Raw genomic sequence first — 18,611 nt, 5'->3', positions numbered from 1 at the left:
GACGAGTTGACTGCTCGCGAGCATGTGTTGAAAGCATCATCCATCGCACATGTGTAAAGCCACGTTTGGCGTCAATGGCGTGCGAGCCGCCGACTCACTAAACGTGGCAAACAACCGACTTCAGTTTCCGTTGCAGACGACGTTTCGCGATCATGGGCGCGGCCGCAAGCGTCGAGTCGGGCGACTCGTACAGCAAGGAGCAATGCCAGGCCATTTGCGGTGATCTGTTCGACGATGCGATGTGGACCATGCACGCGTCCAAGGAGTCGCAGACTATTTCTGGTGCCAAGCTCCACGAAGTGCTCTCGTCGATCACGGACGTCTTCCTCACGCATGACTGGGGCGTCGACGGCGCCAACCACCGCCACGTGAGCGTCATCAACCAGCTCCTTATCGAGCGGGGCATCACAACGTGGTTTGACGAAGAGAAAATGGAGGTAGACGCCATCTCATGCCTTGATAAGATTAAGATTTTAAGATGCTTCTCGTGTCATGTAGGGCAACATCAAGATGAAGATGATCACGGGCATTGAAAACTCGCGTTGCATTGTCGTCTTTGTCACACAGCGCTACATGGACAAGGTGGGCGGACCGAATGGCGAGGACAACTGCCAACTCGAGTTCAACTACGCGGCGCGGCGCAAAACGAACGCCAAGATGATCTCGGTGGTCATGGACCCAAAGGCCAAGGACACGCGCGCCTGGGTCGGGCCCGTGGGCATGACCCTCGGCGGCGACCTTTACCTTGATTTCTCGACCGTCTTTGACTCGCATCCCGAGCTCCTCCCGGCCAAAATCGACGAACTCATGGCCAAGCTCATGACGATCATTGGCAAGCCACTCAAGCAGTGCTTTGCGAGTGGCGGCGTCGCGATCCCGAACGCGACCGTGCCGCTCGAGTCGCTTTCGACCGACCAAGTCACGACGCTTCTCACCGCCCTCGAGTACGCCACGTACTGCGACGTGTTTCGGCAAAACGAAATCAACGGCGCCGCCCTCATGGGCATCACATGCGCCGACGAGGTCAAGGAGATTGGCGTCACACTCGCGATCAAAGCCCGAGCACTCTATGACAAGATCCACGCGTTTCAAGTGCATGGCGTGCCCAAGCAGCTCCTCCGGGAAAAAGCCGCGCAAAAGCCAGCGCACACACCGCCCGCGACGACGACCCATGCGCCCCCGACGCCGCCGCACGCCGCCTCGAGCGTCCCTGCCGGGCCATGCCGCATCGTGTCGGTCAAAAGCCCGGATCGGTGCCTGCAGCTCGAGAGCGGCAATGCCGACGTCTACAACGGCGATCGGTGCCAGCTCTGGGAGATCGCCGCCGGCGTGCGGGGCCAGGAATGGATCTACGACAACAAGCTCATTCGCCTCGCAAGCAATCCCGCCAAGTGCATCCACCTGCAGAGCGGGACTGGGCCAACAGGCGATGGCGACGTGTGCCACCTCTGGGACGTGCAGCCGGGCAAATACCCTGCGCAAGAGTGGCTCATCGAGGGCCATTTGATCAAGTCGGCCAAAGACCCAGCGCGCTGTATTCATCTGCAGTGCGGGATGCACCCTGCGTTTAGCGGTGACGCGTGCCACCTCTGGCACATTCAATACCCGTCCTACTCGGCCCAAGAATGGACCTTTGTGTCGCTTACGGCGAAGCAGCGGGTCCGGCTGCAGTCGGTCAAGTGCCCCAACATGTGCATGCAAATCTTCTCGGGCGAGAACGGCGACCGCTGCTACCTCCGCACGACGCACAGCGGCCCGTACCCGGCGCAAGAATGGATCTACGACGGTCGGTACATCTTTTCCGTGCTGTCGCCGAGTCGGTGCATTCACTTGATGAGTGGCGACGGCCCAACCTCCAATGGCGACGTGTGCCAGCTCTGGGATTTCCAGGACCGTCCATCGTACCCTGCGCAGGAGTGGATCCTGGATGGCAAGTTGCTCAAGTCGGCCAAGGACAAGTACCGCTGCATCCACTTGCAGAGTGGCACGTCGCGCACCCCTGAAGGCGATTTATGCCACTTGTGGGAAGTCCAGAATTGCCACTACCCCGGCCAAGAATGGGAACTCGTGCCCGTCGAGTAGCCAACCACCCATTGTCCATCATCATCATGTACACACAACAACATTCCTATACCTACGCTACTTTTTTGTGTTTGCCAAGGGTGATAACCTCCCTCTACTCTCTCGCCTCCATCAACTTGAAGCCAGATTCGCAAATTGTGATGCCCATCGCACCCTAGCCCTCCTTGGATAGATAGATAGATCGATAGATGGATAGATAGATAGATAGATAGATAGATAGATAGATAGATAGATAGAATAAGACTTTGTTCGCTTTAGGTTCGCCTGCAGATCTCTGCATTTCCACAACGTGCACGCAATATTCGATTCTACCGGTAGTCAAAGCGGTGGAGATCGCGGCTCTCCTTCCTGTGCATGACCTCAACGACCTCAGCGATGAGCAGATCAAGGCGACAACGCCCTGTCGGTTGGCTGGGCGAAGAAACCCCCGTCCGAATACAGTCCTTTTTTCGTTTACCGGCTCATCTTCCATGGTTTCCACGTCTCCAAACCTGAATTTGCTGCCAAATGGACAAGCTCGGTGACGTCGTACTGGCGACGCCGCGCCCGGTGCCCTTTCTTCTGCAGTCAGCGGCGAGTCCATCGCGCTGCATCCACCTGCAGAGCGGCACCGGCCGAAGCGAGAACGGCGACGTCTGCCACCTCTGGACGACGATGCCGGGCACGTATGCAGCTCAAGAGTGGTTCTATGACCGCAAGCTCCTGCGGTCGATGAAGGACCCGACCAAGTGCATTCATCTCCAGAGCGGGTCGGGGCCGACGTTCAACGGCGATGTGTGCCACCTCTGGGACATCCAGTCCGGGTCGTACCCGGCGCAGGAGTGGCTCCTTGACGGGAAGCTCATTCGGTCGGCGAAGGATCCAACCAAGTGCATCCACCTCAAGGACGGCAGCGGCTTTGACGGTGACAAGTGCCACCTCTGGGACGTCCAAGATGGAGCGTATCCGATGCAGGAGTGGAACGTCGTGTACCTCCCGACGGCGATGGCCGCCACCGACGTCGTGCCGCTCCGGTCGCTCAACTGCGCCCAAGTCTACCAACTCCTCTCGGCGCTCGAGTTTACAAAGCACAAGGATATGTTTCTGATGCACGAGATCAACGGCCACGCACTTTCGTGCTGCGAGACCGCCGACGAGCTGCTCGAGCTCGGCGCGATGCCAAAATTGAAGGCCAAGTCGCTCTTCGAGACGCTCCAGCAGCTGCGCGCCAGCGGTGTGTCGCTTGCTTTCTTTGGCTGCGAGCCGCTGCCGAAGCGCCGGTTCCGAATTCAGTCGGTCAAGTGCCCCGCGAAATGCATTCATCTGCAGAGCGGCGAGGCTGACACCGCGTTCAACGGCGACGTCTGCCATCTCTGGGATACCATTCCGAGGTCGTACGAAGCACAGACTTGGATCTTTGATGGCGCGCTCATCAAGTCGGCCAAGGACCCGACCAAGTGCATCCATCTGAAGAGCGGAACGGCACCGTCCGGCAACGGCGACGCCTGCCACCTCTGGGACATCCAGCCCGGCTCGTACCCGGCGCAGGAGTGGCGCTTTGACGGCAAGCTGCTTCGCTCGGTCAAGTGCCCGACCAAGTGCATTCACCTCAAGAGCGGCCGCAGCGAGCCGTCGAACGGCGTGGTGTGCCACTTGTGGGACGCCGTCGACGGACCGTACGCGGCGCAGGAGTGGACGCTCGTGCCGTGTTAGTCGTCGCAAGGCGGTCTTGTTGCCCGATCACCGACGTGCAAGAAGGGTAAACCACAGAATCTAATGCGTATCTGCCAGTGTATTTGCCCGCATCAGGAGTATCCTCCGCCGTCACAAGTGGTAAGATGCAAGTGGCACTGAGTCGACCTGTTTCACATGCAGGAGGTGCGGGGTTCGAGCCCCGTAGATATTGTCCCTTTCTTCTCTTTCCCATTGCCGTTGGCATCGGGACCATCAAGCACACCCCATCCGGACACGAATGTCACTGAAGACGGTCACCATAATAAGGCAACGCTCGGCATGTGCCACAAAGAACACAAGGAAGAAGCGCGATGAAACGGCTCATTAGTTAGGGTTAAACGTCAAATGCACCCGTCTGAACTACCATCAAGCACAGCTCGACAGCATGCACACATGCACGTCGCAGCAAGCAACGGATGAGGCAAGAATTCCGTACAGTAGGATCCCACATATGGTAGCAATAGATTCGCAGATATTCATATATGTGTATGGGCGTATGTATAGATGGTATTTGATGATGTGCGAACGAGGTGGAGTGGTCACATGTTCCGCCGCGTCCAGTGCCAGTCCGCCCTACGGCCCCACTGTCCGGCCTCATGATCCGCCCTCTTTTCTCGCGTCTTCACCGACCATGGTGGTCGTACATATCCCTGGTTGTTTAATTCGAGTGCAGTGTACATATTATTCATCATACTAGGCTCGATAAGTTTTACCATGCACGTTCGGGCTGTTTCCAAGAAATGGAAAAGGTTTTCTGCGCAAGCGAACGAGAAGGCCGATTTCAAGATCGCACACGATACAATCCTAGATCGAGGCGCAGAGCAAGCTAAATTGATAGTGTCAGTCAAATAGCCAACCCGCCTCGCCCACCACTGGCATGGCGGACTCCAACACGGTGGTTGCCCCCAAGTAGTTCGGTCTTGATTGAGGAAGATCGATTTCGTGGCGTTCCTTCTTGCGACGAACGAAGCTTCCGGCGGGTGCTCGCCGGGTGCGACGTGCGCTTTTTCGTGTAATTTTAAAATCGATCCAAATCCATGACGTGTGGCCGTGTTGTCGACGCTATGATGACCGTACCGCTCATTTCTATGGGAACGGCGCCTGCATAGACCCTACACGGCTACATATACCAGTACGTCAGGTGCAGGCCTTGCGCCTTGACAGAGCTTAAAAAACGTCCTGAAAGTGGTTGCGTCGAGACGACGATCCCCACATCTGCACATCTGGGCGGCTTGGATACATTGTGCACCTCGCGTGTCGCATGGCTTCTCAAGCTAACTTAGATATTCCTTCGATCGAATGTTCATGGCGCTTGCGACACACCGACCCAACTGGCACGAGGCGTGGGAGGGAGCTGTCCTGATCTGTCCCGAGTGCTCTTGCAATCTGTATACGCCGGGTATTCGAGGTCCAGCTGCTATGGCGAGCCTATCCACACTGACCTTCTATGCCGGCCGAAACCTTTGACCTTTCATAGCCTTCTTCATTGCAAGCTCAACAAATATCGTAAAATAAAAAGCATTATTTTTACCTTATATTATGAATCCTGTAGCAAATAGTATACATATCCATATCCTGTCCGAATACATATTCTCTAACATCGTATATATTTCCACCATACACACGGGCCATGTCGACCAACTCCCATACGAATCAGTTTTCATTTTCCATCGTCCAATGCATCTCCTGCCCGGCGACCTCATCCGGCTCGTCGAGACGCCCAAGGAGAAGGCCAAGGACGCGGTGGCGGCCCTCGGCGGCGCCGATGGCATCGCGTATGCGCTCAACGTCTCGCTCGATGCTGGCCTCTTTAGCGCCGACGTTGCCGACCTCCAGAAGCGCCAAGAGACCTATGGCAAAAACTACATTGAGCCGTCCAAGCCCGCGACGCTCCTCGCGCTCATGTGGCATGCGTTCCAGGACCTCACGATCATCGTGCTCACGGGCGCCGGCGTCCTCTCGCTCGTGCTCGGCTTCACGGTCGGCCATAAAGAGAAGGTCCTGCGCAACGCCACCGCGACGCGCGCGCTCGCCGGCGGCAGCGCGGGCACGGCGTGGATCGAAGGCTTCTCGATTCTGCTGGCCGTCACGATCGTCGTCATGGTCACGGCGCTCAACAACTACCAAAAGGACAAGCAGTTCCGCGCCCTGAACGCGGTCAAGGACGACGAGAAGATCAAGGTCATCCGCGACGGCGAGCCATCTGAAGTTGGCAAGTTTGACTTGGTTGTGGGTGACATCGTGCGGCTCGACGTCGGCGACATCCTTCCGGCGGACGGTCTCGTGCTCGCCTCGTCGGACCTCAAGCTCGACGAGAGCGCCATGACCGGCGAGTCGTTCTTGATGCTCAAGGACAAGATCAATGCGCCGTTTCTCTTCTCGGGTACCAAAGTCATGGAAGGCATGGGGACGATGCTTGTGCTCTGCGTCGGCGCGTCGTCCCAAGCCGGCATGATCTCGTCGCTCGTCATGGGCAAGGCCACGCCGGTCAAGGAAGCACCCGAGATTGTCGTCGAGACCAGCGGCAATGCGTACATGCAGCTCTCGACGCCGCGCAGCAGCCTCCAAGACGCCAAGTTGGCGGCCAACGCCCCGACGTCGTCCAAGAATGACAGCGTCTCGCCGCTCCAAGGCAAGCTGGACAAACTCACGCTCTTCCTCGGCAAGTTCGGCTTTACCGTCTCGACCTTTGTCGTCCTTGCACTCGTCACGCGCTACTCGATCGAAAAGTTTGGTGTTCAGGAAGCCGCGTGGTCGACCGACGACCTCAAGGAGTTTCTGCACTTTTTCATTGTTGGCGTCTCGGTGCTCGTCGTCTCGATCCCTGAAGGCCTCCCGCTCGCTGTGACGATCTCGCTTGCGTTCTCGGTCAAGAAGATGCTTGCCGACAACAACCTCGTGCGTCATTTGAGTGCATGCGAGACGATGGGGTCGGCGACGACCATTTGCTCGGACAAGACGGGCACGCTCACCACCAACAAGATGACCGTCATGCAGTGCCGCATTGGCCAGACCACGTTTGCGCCGGCGTCCGACTTGGATACGATCACGTTGGCGCCGTCGACGCGCGAGCGCCTCGTGCACGCCATGTGCTTGAACTCGACCGCCGAGTTGATCGGGCCCGAGCGTGCCCACACGGGCAACAAGACCGAGTGCGCGCTTCTGATGTTCGCGTCGCAGCTCGGCGCGCCGTCGTACGCGGCGCTGCGCAAGGACTTTGGCAGCGTCTGCCACTGGCTGCCGTTCAGCTCGGCCAAGAAGCGCATGTCGATCGTGCTGCCGTTGTCAGCGACGACTACCCGCGTCTTCACCAAGGGCGCGAGCGAGATTGTCCTCGGTCTCTGCGACTCGCAGCTCCTTGAAGACGGCTCGTCGATCGCACTGAACGATACCACGAGCCACTTGGCGAGCATCTCGTCGTTTGCCAAGAACGGTCTCCGCACGCTCTGCCTCGCCTTCAAGGACGTCGACGCGCCGTACGATGTGGTTGCGGCCATGCCCGAGGCGCAGCTCGAGTCCAACTTGACGTGCATTGCGATCGTCGGCATTGAAGACCCGCTTCGTCCGGAAGTCCCTGGCGCCATCCGTCAATGCAACCAAGCCGGCATCGTCGTGCGCATGGTCACCGGTGACAACATTGACACGGCCAGGTCGATCGCGTCCAAGTGCGGGATCCTCCCGGCCGACGACCCGGACGCTATCGTCATGGAAGGTGCGACGTTCCGCGCGGCCGTCCTCGACGCCCGCGGCAACATCAAGCAAGATGCGTTCGATGCGATCTGGCCCAACCTCCGCGTCCTCGCGCGGTCGTCGCCCCAGGATAAGTACACGCTCGTCTCGGGCATGATGCAGTCGACGATTCATGGGCCGCAGGTCGTGGCGGTCACGGGCGATGGCACCAACGACGCGCCGGCGCTCAAGAAGGCCAACGTCGGCTTCGCCATGGGCATTTGCGGCACGGCCGTCTCGAAAGACGCCTCGGATATCATTCTCATGGACGACAACTTCAAGTCGATTGTGAACGCGGTCAAGTGGGGCCGCAACGTCTACGATTCGGTCTCCAAGTTTCTCCAGTTTCAGCTCACGGTCACGGTCACCGCGATCACGCTCTGCGTCATTGGCGCCGTCGTCCTCGAAGAGACGCCGCTGACCGCGATCCAGCTTCTCTGGGTCAACTTGATCATGAACACGTTTGCATCGCTCGCGCTGGCGACTGGGATCCCCACGGACGCGATGCTCGAGCGCAAGCCGTACCCCAAGACAAAGGCGCTCATCTCCAAGAAGATGACCAAGCACATTGTGGGCCAAGCGCTCTTCCAGCTCGCGGTGCTTCTGACGCTGACGTTCAAGGGCGAGAAGCTGCTTGACATTCCGTCGGGCCGCAAGTACGAAATTGTGACGGCCGACCCGTCCCAGCACTACACGATGGTCTTCAACACGTTCGTCTTCCTCCAGCTCTTCAACGAGATCAACGCGCGCTGCATTCACGACGAGGCCAACATCATGGACGGCTTTTTCGCCAACAAGCTGTACCTCGGCATCTCGGTCATCCAAGTCGTGCTCCAAGTGCTCATTGTGCAGTTTGGCGGCAGCGTCTTCGAGTGCGCGCCGTTGAGCGTCTCGCAGTGGTTTGTGTGCCTCGGCCTTGGCGCGCTGAGCTTGCCGATCGGCTTTTGCCTCCGCCGCATCCACTCGCACCACCTTCCCAAGTCGTTTGGCTTTGTCCGCAAGGCCCCGACGACCGCGCTTCGCTTCCACCGATAACAGCCAACCAGCAATTCTTGCGTGGTTGCGTTCTCAGTGTCGGTCGTCGTCTCCCGTGCACATGTCTCTTTTGGATAAAACAACTTAAACAATACATGTCTATGCACGAAGTCACATGACATCTGGACCACGCACGACGTACAGTAGCAGTGCAACGTCGGCAACTTCGGCAAGAGGCCTCATGAAAACCACCCCGCCGTGCTGCCACGTCATGACCTCTGAAACCGTCGATGGTTTAATTGGATAGAATCTTGGCCAACAACATATCCAACAACACAAAGACAATCGAACTTACTACATTGTTGGACGTTTGTCTTTACCTCGATTAAGTCGACTCGACGTAGATCCTAGTCGACGCAGTTGGGCTTGTCGGGCACAAGCGTGCACTCTTGCGATGGGCATGGGCGGTCGTAGACAATATCCCAGAGATGGCAACTGTCGTCGTCGCCCGCGCTTGAGACGCGAATGTACTTGCTCGGGTCCTGGACCGACCGAAAAGCTTACCATCGTAAAGCCACTCGTGGTTGGCCCCTCGAGAACTGCGCGCAATATCCCAAACGTGGCACGCGTTGCCGTTGAACGTCGCGCTGCCGTGCTTGAGGCACTTGAATGTGTCCTTGGCCAGCACTATCACTAGCCCATGAATGCTCCACGCTTGGGCCGGACAGTGCGTCGTCTTTGTCGGCCCGAGAACGCATCGGTCGCCGTTGCGGCGACCACCGGCGCCACTTTCGAGCTGGAAACACAAGGACGGACGCTTGACCGAGTGAAAGCGGTACGTCGGCGTGGCATTCGGCGCGAGCTCCAGCAGCTGCGCAGGCCCGGGGCAGCGATGGCAAGCACTTGGGTAAGCTGGTGATGACGACGCGTACGAGAAACGATGCGCACCACTCGACCGGCTTGTGCATCGTCGATCGACGGTGAATCCAGTAGCGTTGTGGACAACGGAAAATGAACACCGACACCGAATGGGCAGATCTTTCGACGAGATACAAGGTCCAAGTGTCCGGACAGGCCATGGACAAAAGAGAATCGCCGCGAGCTCGCTTTGGTGACCACGAAGACAATCCAAGAAAGGGCATTTACATGTCGATGCCTTGTTCGGATGGCTGTGGACAATATGTGGTGGATATGTCGTAAAACATATGATCTGTCCGTATACACCTACCCCTCGCGAAATCGTCGTGCATTGTAGGTGACATACGCTTCGTTTTCGCTATCCAAACACTTCTTCTTGGTAGCGCGGAGAATGCGCAAAGGATGTCCACTGCTCGGCCGAGAGGTGTCGCTGGAGGACATCGCGGACTTGGGACACCATGCGCTGGCGGCCGCAGACAAACACACTCGCGTCCTCTTCCAAAATGGCTACCTGGACCCACGCCATTTGGCTCGCGACCATGTCTTGTACGTACATGGTGGGACCCGCCGACGCGTCGCGCGAGTAGGCATAGTGGGTCTGCACGCCGCGCTGCAGCAATTCGTCCTCAAAGAGCCGCGCGGATGACGTGCGGCACCCGAAAAAGAGGTGCATCGGGCCGCAGGTGGCAGGTCGTTGCTGCCATAGCGCCCGCATTGGTGCGATGCCCGAGCCCGCGGCGATCATAAGCAGCGGTCGCGACACGTCCGTTGGAAAGCTATACGTCGACGGCTTGGTGTAGCCGCGCAGCGGCACTACCGCGTCGGGTCCGAGAGACCCGAGCGCATGCAGGTATGTCGCCATGACGCCAAAGTGCAAAGTGGCATCGGACGATGGCGGCGGCACTGCGATGACGAGGTCCAAGGTGGGCGCCTCCAGCGTGTGCGACGCGATCGTATAGCTCCGTGGCGCCATGGGCGACAGTAGCGGCAGGAGGTCGACGAGGGAGAGCTGCGTGGACGCAAATTGCGTGAGCACGCCCATCACCGTGTAGTGGGGCAGGTCAGCGTACGCTGTTGCGCCGTCGAGGGACCCAAGGTGAGCGAGTTGCGACCGCTCGCCGTCGTCGGTGGCCCACGGCGCCAGACCCGATAGGAGGCTGCGCGAAATGCTTTGGCAGTCGACCTCATGCGTGAGCACGGACCGAACCGTCGCCGGTGTACGAAACGGGGCATCGTCGCCAGTGTACGTCACGTAGTGGTCGAGCGACGCATTGCAACGGCGCGCTAGACTCTCGACAACGCCATCGGGGTTGCACGGGTAGACGACCAGGTGGTCTGTGCCCCGGGCCCGCGCAGTCGTGTCACCCAAGGCAACCGTCGCGACAACAACGCCAGCGTTGGGATGGTACGTGAGCGATGTCCAGTGCAGCGGCACGCACGGCGGTGTGGCGCTGGGTGCCAACGGCGCGGTGTCGGGCTTGGTGCGATGGAGCTGGAATGGCGATTTCAGGGTCGGGGCAGTGGATGCTACGGGGGTGGTTGCCAGTGCTGCCCAGAGCCCACCTTCCCATGTCAGGAAGTCACGCTCCAAGTCGTTGAACGAATCACCGAGTCCGAGCGCGTAGAAGCGGTGACCGCCACGCGCGGCGAGCTGGGCGTCGACGGCCTTGCCCATTCCGTTGTACGAGTCGGCGTAAATCGAGCTGCCGACGCCAAAGACGCAAAACTCGATCGTGATCGGCGCGCTCGACGTCTTGAGCCACTGGAAGAACGAATTCGCGTTCGTCGTGGGGCCGCCGGTTCCGTACGAGGCCGTCATAAAGATGTAGCGCCGGCCGCCGACGAGCTGCCGCGCGTCAAACGTCTCGAGCCCGTGGACCGTGATCGAGATCGCACGCGCCGCACCAAGCCGTCCGAGGCGCAGCGCCAGTGCTTTCGTCCCGCCCGACTCGGAACCGTAGTAGACAGCGACCGACTGCGGACGGACTCGAGTGTCGCCGCCAAAGCACGACGCAAACCACCCGCGCAGGCCCATGCCAACGACCGTTTCGACGGAGTTTAGTTCAGATAGATACTTCTTTTGTCCATGCAGCGCCTGTCTACAGCGTCGAGATGCAGCCAAAATTCTCGCAGCAGCGTACCCATGATCCAGTGGATTCGGCCAAACGGATCGCAGGTTCTCTTGTTGGTATTAGCAAGGCCATCAAGGGTATTTATGGTCTTGGTAGTATCAAGGCATACACAATGGCCTTGGTAATATAGATGTTGCTGGGTCGTGCTTTCAACCGCAGCGCTGACAAGGAGAATCGAGAAGCGAATCTACTTGAACGTTCGCGGCATCTGCTTGTGCGCACTCGAGCGTAGGAGGACGCCGCACGACTGTGGTCTCTTCAACACCACACCAAATCCCAGTGTTCTTGCTTGCTTCTCGCCTTGACGTTTCGCCAAAGTTCTTGGTTAGCAATCGCAAAGCGGCCGCCAAGGTACCAAGGTACTTGCACTTGACCATGGGCATCACGGCCTGCAACAGAACCGCCTGTCCTTTCTCTCTCTTGATGTTTGTATGGCGAGGTGACGCCATACAACGACCAAGAGAAACAGAGTGTGTGTTGGCGGCAGAGTTCAATGTTTTTGACATTCTTGGAGCATGACGTTTGTGGGCAAGGTCTGCGCGGCCGCGATCGCGACGCCGTACGACGGGTCCGCGCCCGACAAGGTGGCGGCCAAGACCAAGGTGCTCGAGGACCTCGTGAGCCTCCTCCAGGACGAGGCGAAGGCCGTCTCGCTCTTGACCGAGACGTCGATGCCGCATGTGATGCACATGCTGCAGCTCAACCTCTTTCGCGCGCTGCGCCCGCCGCGCGCCGACTTTGATCCGGACCAAGACATGCCCGAGAAGGATATTGCGTGGGTGCATCTCCAGCCAGCGTACTCGATTCTTACGTACGTCATCCGCGCGCCGATTGCGCCACGACTGGCGAAGCGGTACATCACGCCGTTGTTTTGTTCACAGCTGCTCGGGCTTTTGCGCAGCGAGGACCCGGACGAGCGCCTCGTTGTTGCGACGCTCCTCCACAAGCTCTACGCCAAGTTCAAGAGCCTCCGCGCATCGTTTCGGCAGACGGTCGGTCACATTTTTCTGCAGTTTGTCGACGACCCACCGAGCTTTCCGTTTGGGATTGGCGAGCTCCTCGAGGTGTTTGCTAGCATCGTCAAGGGTTTTGCCACGCCGCTGCTGCCCGACCACGCGCTTTTTATGACCAAGCACCTGCTCCCGCTCCTCAAGCCCACGAGCTTACCGACGTACCACCAAGCGCTGCTCCTCTGCCTCAGCATGTATTTGGAGAAGGACCCAACGACGGTCCACACGATTCTATCGCACACGCTCAAGTTTTGGCCATGGCAAGCGACGTCCAAGCAGATTTTGTTTTAAACACGCTCGAAGAAACGCTCGAGTTGACGCCAATCGAAGAGCTCAGCACGTGTGAGAAGCGCCAGATCACGTCGGTCGTCGCCAAGTGCCTCCAGTGCGACCACTTTCAGGTCGCGGAGCGGTCGCTATTTCTCTGGAACAACCCGTACTTGATCAACCACTCGGTGCTCAACCAAGACCACGCGCGGGAACTCTTGCCGATCTTGTTTCCCGCGCTCTTCAAGGCCTTCAAGCTCCATTGGAACCTCACCGTGCGCGGCCTCGCCCGGGTACATCCTTCTATCGTTGCCTTCGAGCATGCTGATGCACCGTGTCTAGAGTGTGCTCGAGATGTACACCAAGTACGACTTTGCCACGTATCGGCGGTGCCTGGAAAACTTCGAAGCGGACCAGCTCGCGCTTTTGGAGGCCGACGCGAAGAAGGAAGCCAAGTGGAGAGCCCTCTTTGAGCGCGTCGCGATCGTAGGGTAGAACACCAAGCCTCGATCCAACGCCTATGTTTTCGATACCATACCAGTCTTGTGCATTGCAAAGGAACGTAGCATCCACGTACACCTCGGTGGCATCTCGCTCGTGCACTTTCTGCAGCACGGGCCAAGTGGTGTGGCAACGACGCGTCCACTCGTGTCATCCCGCGTCAGGACATGCCTTACATTGGGATCGACCGGTGGCGCTGGCTTGTGCATTGATCCTTCTCAGGCCCATGAAGAAGGTGCAAGGAAGACTCCGTGGGCGTCCGTGCAGCAACTTGCCTCGTGGGGTGTAGCACCATCACTCACTCCCGCCATAAAACACCACTCCTCCATCCTCCTTTGATCGCTCGACGTCGCGGTCCTCGTCGCGTGGTCCGGTTTAAGACGACACGCATCTCTCACATCGTAAAGTGGAAGATATTGTCTATCATGTCGCCATTGCGTCGTCAAGCACGACTGCCGGCGGTGGCGTCCGTCTTCGCGGGAATGTGCCCCGAAAGATCGCTTGCCTCTGCCGTGTTTCCAACACGTTTTAAACACGTTTTCGCCGATCCGGTTGTCATGGATATAAAAATACCTTGCGATTTGTAAGCAATACAATACAAATCGACTCGAGAGACAGAATGTAGGTCGCATAGTTTTGTCCAATCAAGTACCTTACGGCCGTAGCCAGTCCTTCCCACTTTGCATTTTGCAACCAAGAACTTAGCCATGGCGATTCGCTGCCAATTTGAAAACTCGAACGAAATCGGCGTCTTCTCCAAGCTCACGAACGCGTATGCGCTCGTCTGCATTGGCGGCTCGGAGAACTTTTACTCGGTCTTTGAAGCCGAGCTCGCCGACCACGTCCCGGTCATCCACTGCTCGATTGCGGGCTGCCGCTTCGTCGGCCGCGTCGCTGTCGGCAACAAGAACGGCCTCCTCCTCCCCAACGGCACGACCGACCAAGAGATGCAGCACATCCGTAACGCGCTGCCCGACTCGGTCGTCGTCCAGCGTGTCGAAGAGCGCCTCTCGGCGCTTGGCAACGTTGTTGCGTGCAACGACCACGTGGCCCTTGTCCACACGGACTTGGATCGCGAGACGGAAGAGATCATTGCCGACACGCTCGGCGTCGAGGTCTTCCGCCAGACGATTGCCGGCAACGCGCTCGTCGGCTCGTACTCGGTCTTGAGCAACCAGGGCTGCCTCGTGCACCCGCGCACGACGGTCGACGACCAGGAAGAACTCTCGTCGCTGCTCCAGGTGCCGGTGGTCGCTGGTACGGTCAACCGCGGTTCGGACGTCCTTGGCGCCGGCATGGTCGTGAACGACTGGACGGCGTTCACGGGCCTCGACACGACGTCGACGGAAATCTCGGTTGTCGAAAGCATTTTCAAGCTCCAGAACGCGCAGCCGAACGCGATTGCGGGCTCGATGCGGTCGGCTTTGATCGACTCGATGACTTAATTACCCGATTAAATTTAATAGAAACCAACGACGCGCTGCGCTCTCGAGTTGTCTCCTTATGTGTTGGTGAGAACCATCGTCGGGTGGACGCCGTACGTGGGCGCAATACTCGCAAGCTCCTTGTGCAGCGGGTCTTCCGGCTCCCAGTACGTGACGTAGACGCGCCGGCGCAGGAGCGCAATGATGTACCCGACAAGCGCGATCCCACCGAGGGCACCCAGCGTGCCCCACACCGTCTCGACCGGCATCTCTCTTTTGCAGTTGTGTGATGGTGCTTTTGGAAAAGTGAGGCGAAAATAGATGCCCAAGATGGCGGGAACTTGAAAGCTCTGCACCAGTCGCCGGAAACGCTCTGCTGTCGACTTGGCCAATGCCAAGACGAGCGAGGCAAGCAAGATGACCCAAGAAGCAGGTCTGCGCACCACTAAAACAACAGCCCATCATCACCGCCGCCTGTAGCAGAGCCCGCGTCGCCCAGACCTATGCACCACTTTGTACGTGATGTCTGGCAGCACTTGTCCGTCGAGACGAAGTCTTGGCGCGAGGAGACGGCGCTGCAGCAGGTGTGGTTGTGTGTTGCATCCGGGCGACATGGTCGATGAGCGGCCTATGTGGACGTCAAGCGACCGCGTTGAGACGCTGTGTGCAGAGTGCACGCTGCGTTAGCACCATGCTCGGTCGTCGTGGAGGTTCTCTGTACTTCCGTAGAAGCGTCTCGACCATTGTGCCAAAGAGAAAGAAAGGCCAACGAGAATTGAGCAAGCTTGTGCTGTTGCTCATGTAGCGTTGTCGCCGCTTTCGCGACGAATAGGTATGCATGCAGCATAAGATGCACGTTATGATTGCTTGCTCATGGACATGCGGTTAACGTTAGAACGAACATGTCTGTGGCTTTTACTTGGATGACGTCTTGTCGAGAAAAGCGAGCGAGGCTAGGGAAGCGCGTCGATCGTAGTTGCGTGTCCCTCACACGGCAAACCTCCTTGCGTTGGGTCACGGCCACATTGTACTCGTGTGCCCTCAAATTTGCTCGTCCATCAATGGCAACCGACTTGGTTGAGGTCTCTCTCGAGGCCTTTCGCCGTTCTTAATAGTAGGGTACCTCTCGGTTGTAATCGGTTTTCTGAGGCTTGTCGCCAAGACAATACCATCAGCTCCGTCTCGGTGCACTTTTCCTTGTCGCAGCTCCTTCTCGATCGCCTCGATCGTCGTCGACGAGCGATCAAAAGGAAGATCACCTTGCATCAAACCACCGAAAACGGCAACTCGTCCTGTCTCGGCGCGCTGCGGTGCGATATCATTCCACCCCGCAGCTGACCGAGTCGCCCGAGACACTACCGTCGAGAAGCGCGTGATGATAGTAGATCCTGGCATCATACATTCGCCAAGTGCCCACCTTGCACTTGGGTTCTTTATCCGGATTTGCGTCCTTTTTCCGGATGTCATGGACACTGGCTGCGATATGCCACTTGCCGATCGCCACGCAGCATGTACACGACGTCGTACGAAGCTACGCCGCTGGTCGCGGTCCCGACCGCCTCGCTCGTGCGCGAGGTTGACGACGACTCGTTCACGGACCACGTGTTTCGCCTCCTTGGCAGCCCGTTCCAGCTCGTGACTGTGCTGCTTGTGCCGTACCATGCGTTCAACTTGCTCTTCGCGGTCGCCGCCGCCGTCGCCGTCGTTGCCGGCACGGCGCTGGGCCTTGGCCTCCTTCCGCTCTGCTGCTTTGGCGTCCTCGTGCTGCAAGGCGTGCTCTACTTGATGTTGTCGCTTGCAAAAGTCGACGTATCGCTCTACAACTGCGTCGCGCCGCGCGGCGACCGCATTCTCGATACGTTCCACATGCCGCGCCAGGGGCCGTTCCGGTTTGCGGGCCAGAGGCTGTCGCCGGGCCTCACGCAGCTCTTCTCGCAAGAGTCGTTTCTTGGCATGTTTTACTTTGTGTTGGTCAAGTGCCCCCTCACGCTACTCGCGAGCGTCTCGTCGCTTGGGCTACTGGCCGTCGTTAGCGCCTGCTTTGCCTTTCCGTTCCACTACGACTTCTTCGTGGACCACAAGGACCTCTTGGCGCTGCGCTTTAAGCACGGCACGCTGCGCACGCATGGCGTGATCGAGACCTTTCCGCTGGCCGAGAGCGACTGGCCCCAAGTCGCTGTCTTTGGGGTTGTCTTACTCTACCTCACGTGCGTGTGGATGCACGTCTGCGCCATGGCGCTCCGTGCGACAACGAAAGCGTTCTTGTGCGAGTACTTTACAGCATCGGGCGTCGTCTACTGCCACGGCCAAGGCCCGTCGTTGCCGCCGCCGTCGGCGCCGCCGCTCTATGGCTCGGCACAACCGGCATACGCGTACGAAAAGCAGTGAAAGATGGATGCGATGTGCCCATCTCCATCTCGTGTAGCGATCCCATGTCGTACAAGTACCAAGCTTATCTAATGCGTGTTTGCTGGGATCTCGTCTTACAATATCGCAGTGGTCGCGAAACTGGTGGTTGTTACACACCCTAGAAGTGCACTCGCATAGTAAGAGCATCGCCTTCCTACATGATGTCGCTTTTGGGCGAGCTGCGGTTCCTAGTTGGGTGGAGCACCATATGTCTTTACTATCTGGTTTGTTAGGGTTAACACGACGATACGCTTGGCAAAAACCGCCGATGTGTCGTTAGACCAAGAAGGGCGAAATGAACGCCTTGGCCGTCGACAAGCGCGCGTAGACACCCGGGGTGTTTGCGAGCCCGCACTCGTAGCCCCAGCTCACGACACCAACGACAACGTCTTCGCCATTTTGCGAAATCGTCAGTGGGCCGCCCGAGTCGCCTTGGCACGTGTCTTCCCCCTTCACACCGCCAGCGCAGACATTGGAGCTGCGGATATGCGGGTACGTGCCCTTGCTCGCGGCTTGGATGGCCGTGTTGCACTTGTCATTGTCCCAGATCTTGACGTCGACTTGCTTGAGGACGAGCGACGGGGGGCCAAGGACACCGTTCATGATGCGGCCCCACCCACGCACTGTGCCGACCGTGCCCACGGGGCTGTCGTCGAACGAGACTCGGATTGGCTTGATCGTCGACGGCGTCTCGAGCTCGAGGATGGCCCAGTCATTGAAGGGCGTGTCAAAGAGCTCGACGTACTCGGGGTGCATGATCTTGCGCTTGATGCGGATGCGCTCGCCGTCGAGGCCGCCAATGTTGTAGCGTGTGCCGACAGCGACGTAGTTGATCGAGTCGTCGACGCAGTGACCTGCCGTGAGGACGTAGGTGGGTGCAATGAGCGCAGCACCGCAAATCGAGAGCCCCCACGAGCTCTTGCGCACGCCCGCCATGAACAAGTCGTCGCCACGCGGAACGGTGCCTCCGCCAATGATCTCTGGCTGGCCACGCGGCGGCGGCGGTGTATTAGCATCCGTTGCGTTCTCGGAGGGCGTGCAACCCGCGTGGGCGGCCACGTCCAGCGCCGCGAGCAAGAGCGTTGATAGGAAGAGTCGATGTTGCATAGTCTGCTGCTGCGCGCTGGGCGGAGGAAGTGAAAATGGCAGCCAAGAAACAAGACGAAGGAGGCCTTGGAAACAGCTGGTGCTTGCATGCAGCGCATTTGTGCCTTGGCGACCCGTCTTTTGGGTAGGGACGCTGTGGCACATCCGCCTACGCCAACGTTATTGGACCCAAGAGCCCCAAAACCAGGTGTGGCCTTTTTGCGCGCATGACGCAAGGCAACAAGCGTTCTTGTCACGGCCATGCGTTCATTGGAATTGACATGCAATTGGACGAGCCGTAGCTCGTCAGAACAGCCTTGGTGCGAGCGATACGAGCGGGTAAGCAAGGTAGCAAGTGATGTTCC

The 18,611-nt window shown here is 58.5% G+C and overlaps 8 protein-coding genes across 8 annotated transcripts; 6 read left to right on the top strand and 2 right to left on the bottom strand.

The window, feature by feature from the left end:
- Positions 1-152: 152 nt before the first annotated feature.
- On the top strand, positions 153-2,082 carry SPRG_20633 (hypothetical protein; the record flags this gene model as incomplete). Its single annotated transcript, XM_012348353.1, has 2 exons — positions 153-437; positions 499-2,082. The coding sequence occupies 2 exons, from the start codon at positions 153-155 to the stop codon at positions 2,080-2,082; spliced, it is 1,869 nt and encodes a 622-aa protein (XP_012203743.1).
- Positions 2,083-2,589: 507 nt separating this feature from the next.
- On the top strand, positions 2,590-3,774 carry SPRG_20632 (hypothetical protein; the record flags this gene model as incomplete). Its single annotated transcript, XM_012348352.1, has 1 exon — positions 2,590-3,774. One exon carries the CDS (start codon positions 2,590-2,592, stop codon positions 3,772-3,774), a length of 1,185 nt encoding a protein of 394 aa, XP_012203742.1.
- A 1,677-nt stretch (positions 3,775-5,451) lies between these two features.
- On the top strand, positions 5,452-8,762 carry SPRG_08730 (calcium-translocating P-type ATPase). The gene has a single exon (XM_012348333.1). It carries the CDS (start codon positions 5,473-5,475, stop codon positions 8,557-8,559), a length of 3,087 nt encoding a protein of 1,028 aa, XP_012203723.1. The 5' UTR covers positions 5,452-5,472; the 3' UTR covers positions 8,560-8,762.
- A 1,013-nt stretch (positions 8,763-9,775) lies between these two features.
- On the bottom strand, positions 9,776-11,452 carry SPRG_20631 (hypothetical protein; the record flags this gene model as incomplete). Its single annotated transcript, XM_012348351.1, has 1 exon — positions 9,776-11,452. The coding sequence occupies one exon, from the start codon at positions 11,450-11,452 to the stop codon at positions 9,776-9,778; it is 1,677 nt and encodes a 558-aa protein (XP_012203741.1).
- Positions 11,453-12,064: 612 nt separating this feature from the next.
- On the top strand, positions 12,065-13,321 carry SPRG_20630 (hypothetical protein; the record flags this gene model as incomplete). Its single annotated transcript, XM_012348350.1, has 3 exons — positions 12,065-12,843; positions 12,897-13,119; positions 13,169-13,321. 3 exons carry the CDS (start codon positions 12,065-12,067, stop codon positions 13,319-13,321), a joined length of 1,155 nt encoding a protein of 384 aa, XP_012203740.1.
- Positions 13,322-14,007: 686 nt separating this feature from the next.
- SPRG_08729 (eukaryotic translation initiation factor 6) lies at positions 14,008-14,819 on the top strand. The gene has a single exon (XM_012348332.1). The coding sequence runs from the start codon at positions 14,035-14,037 to the stop codon at positions 14,770-14,772; it is 738 nt and encodes a 245-aa protein (XP_012203722.1). The 5' UTR covers positions 14,008-14,034; the 3' UTR covers positions 14,773-14,819.
- Positions 14,820-16,260: 1,441 nt separating this feature from the next.
- SPRG_20629 (hypothetical protein) lies at positions 16,261-17,139 on the top strand (the record flags this gene model as incomplete). The annotated part of the gene is made up of 1 exon (XM_012348349.1): positions 16,261-17,139. One exon carries the CDS (start codon positions 16,261-16,263, stop codon positions 17,137-17,139), a length of 879 nt encoding a protein of 292 aa, XP_012203739.1.
- Positions 17,140-17,436: 297 nt separating this feature from the next.
- Positions 17,437-18,267, bottom strand: SPRG_20628 (hypothetical protein; the record flags this gene model as incomplete). Its single annotated transcript, XM_012348348.1, has 1 exon — positions 17,437-18,267. The coding sequence occupies one exon, from the start codon at positions 18,265-18,267 to the stop codon at positions 17,437-17,439; it is 831 nt and encodes a 276-aa protein (XP_012203738.1).
- Positions 18,268-18,611: the final 344 nt, after the last annotated feature.

The sequence above is a fragment of the Saprolegnia parasitica genome, assembly GCF_000151545.1.
Source record: "Saprolegnia parasitica CBS 223.65 unplaced genomic scaffold supercont2.43, whole genome shotgun sequence".
In the NCBI taxonomy this organism is placed as follows: Eukaryota; Oomycota; class Saprolegniomycetes; order Saprolegniales; family Saprolegniaceae; genus Saprolegnia; species Saprolegnia parasitica.
This window is presented reverse-complemented; position numbering and strand designations above follow the sequence as displayed.

Coding starts and splice junctions, on each gene's coding strand:
- SPRG_08729 (XM_012348332.1), top strand. CDS start 14,035: ATGGCGATTCGCTGCCAATTTGAAAACTCGAACGAAATCGGCGTCTTC.
- SPRG_08730 (XM_012348333.1), top strand. CDS start 5,473: ATGCATCTCCTGCCCGGCGACCTCATCCGGCTCGTCGAGACGCCCAAG.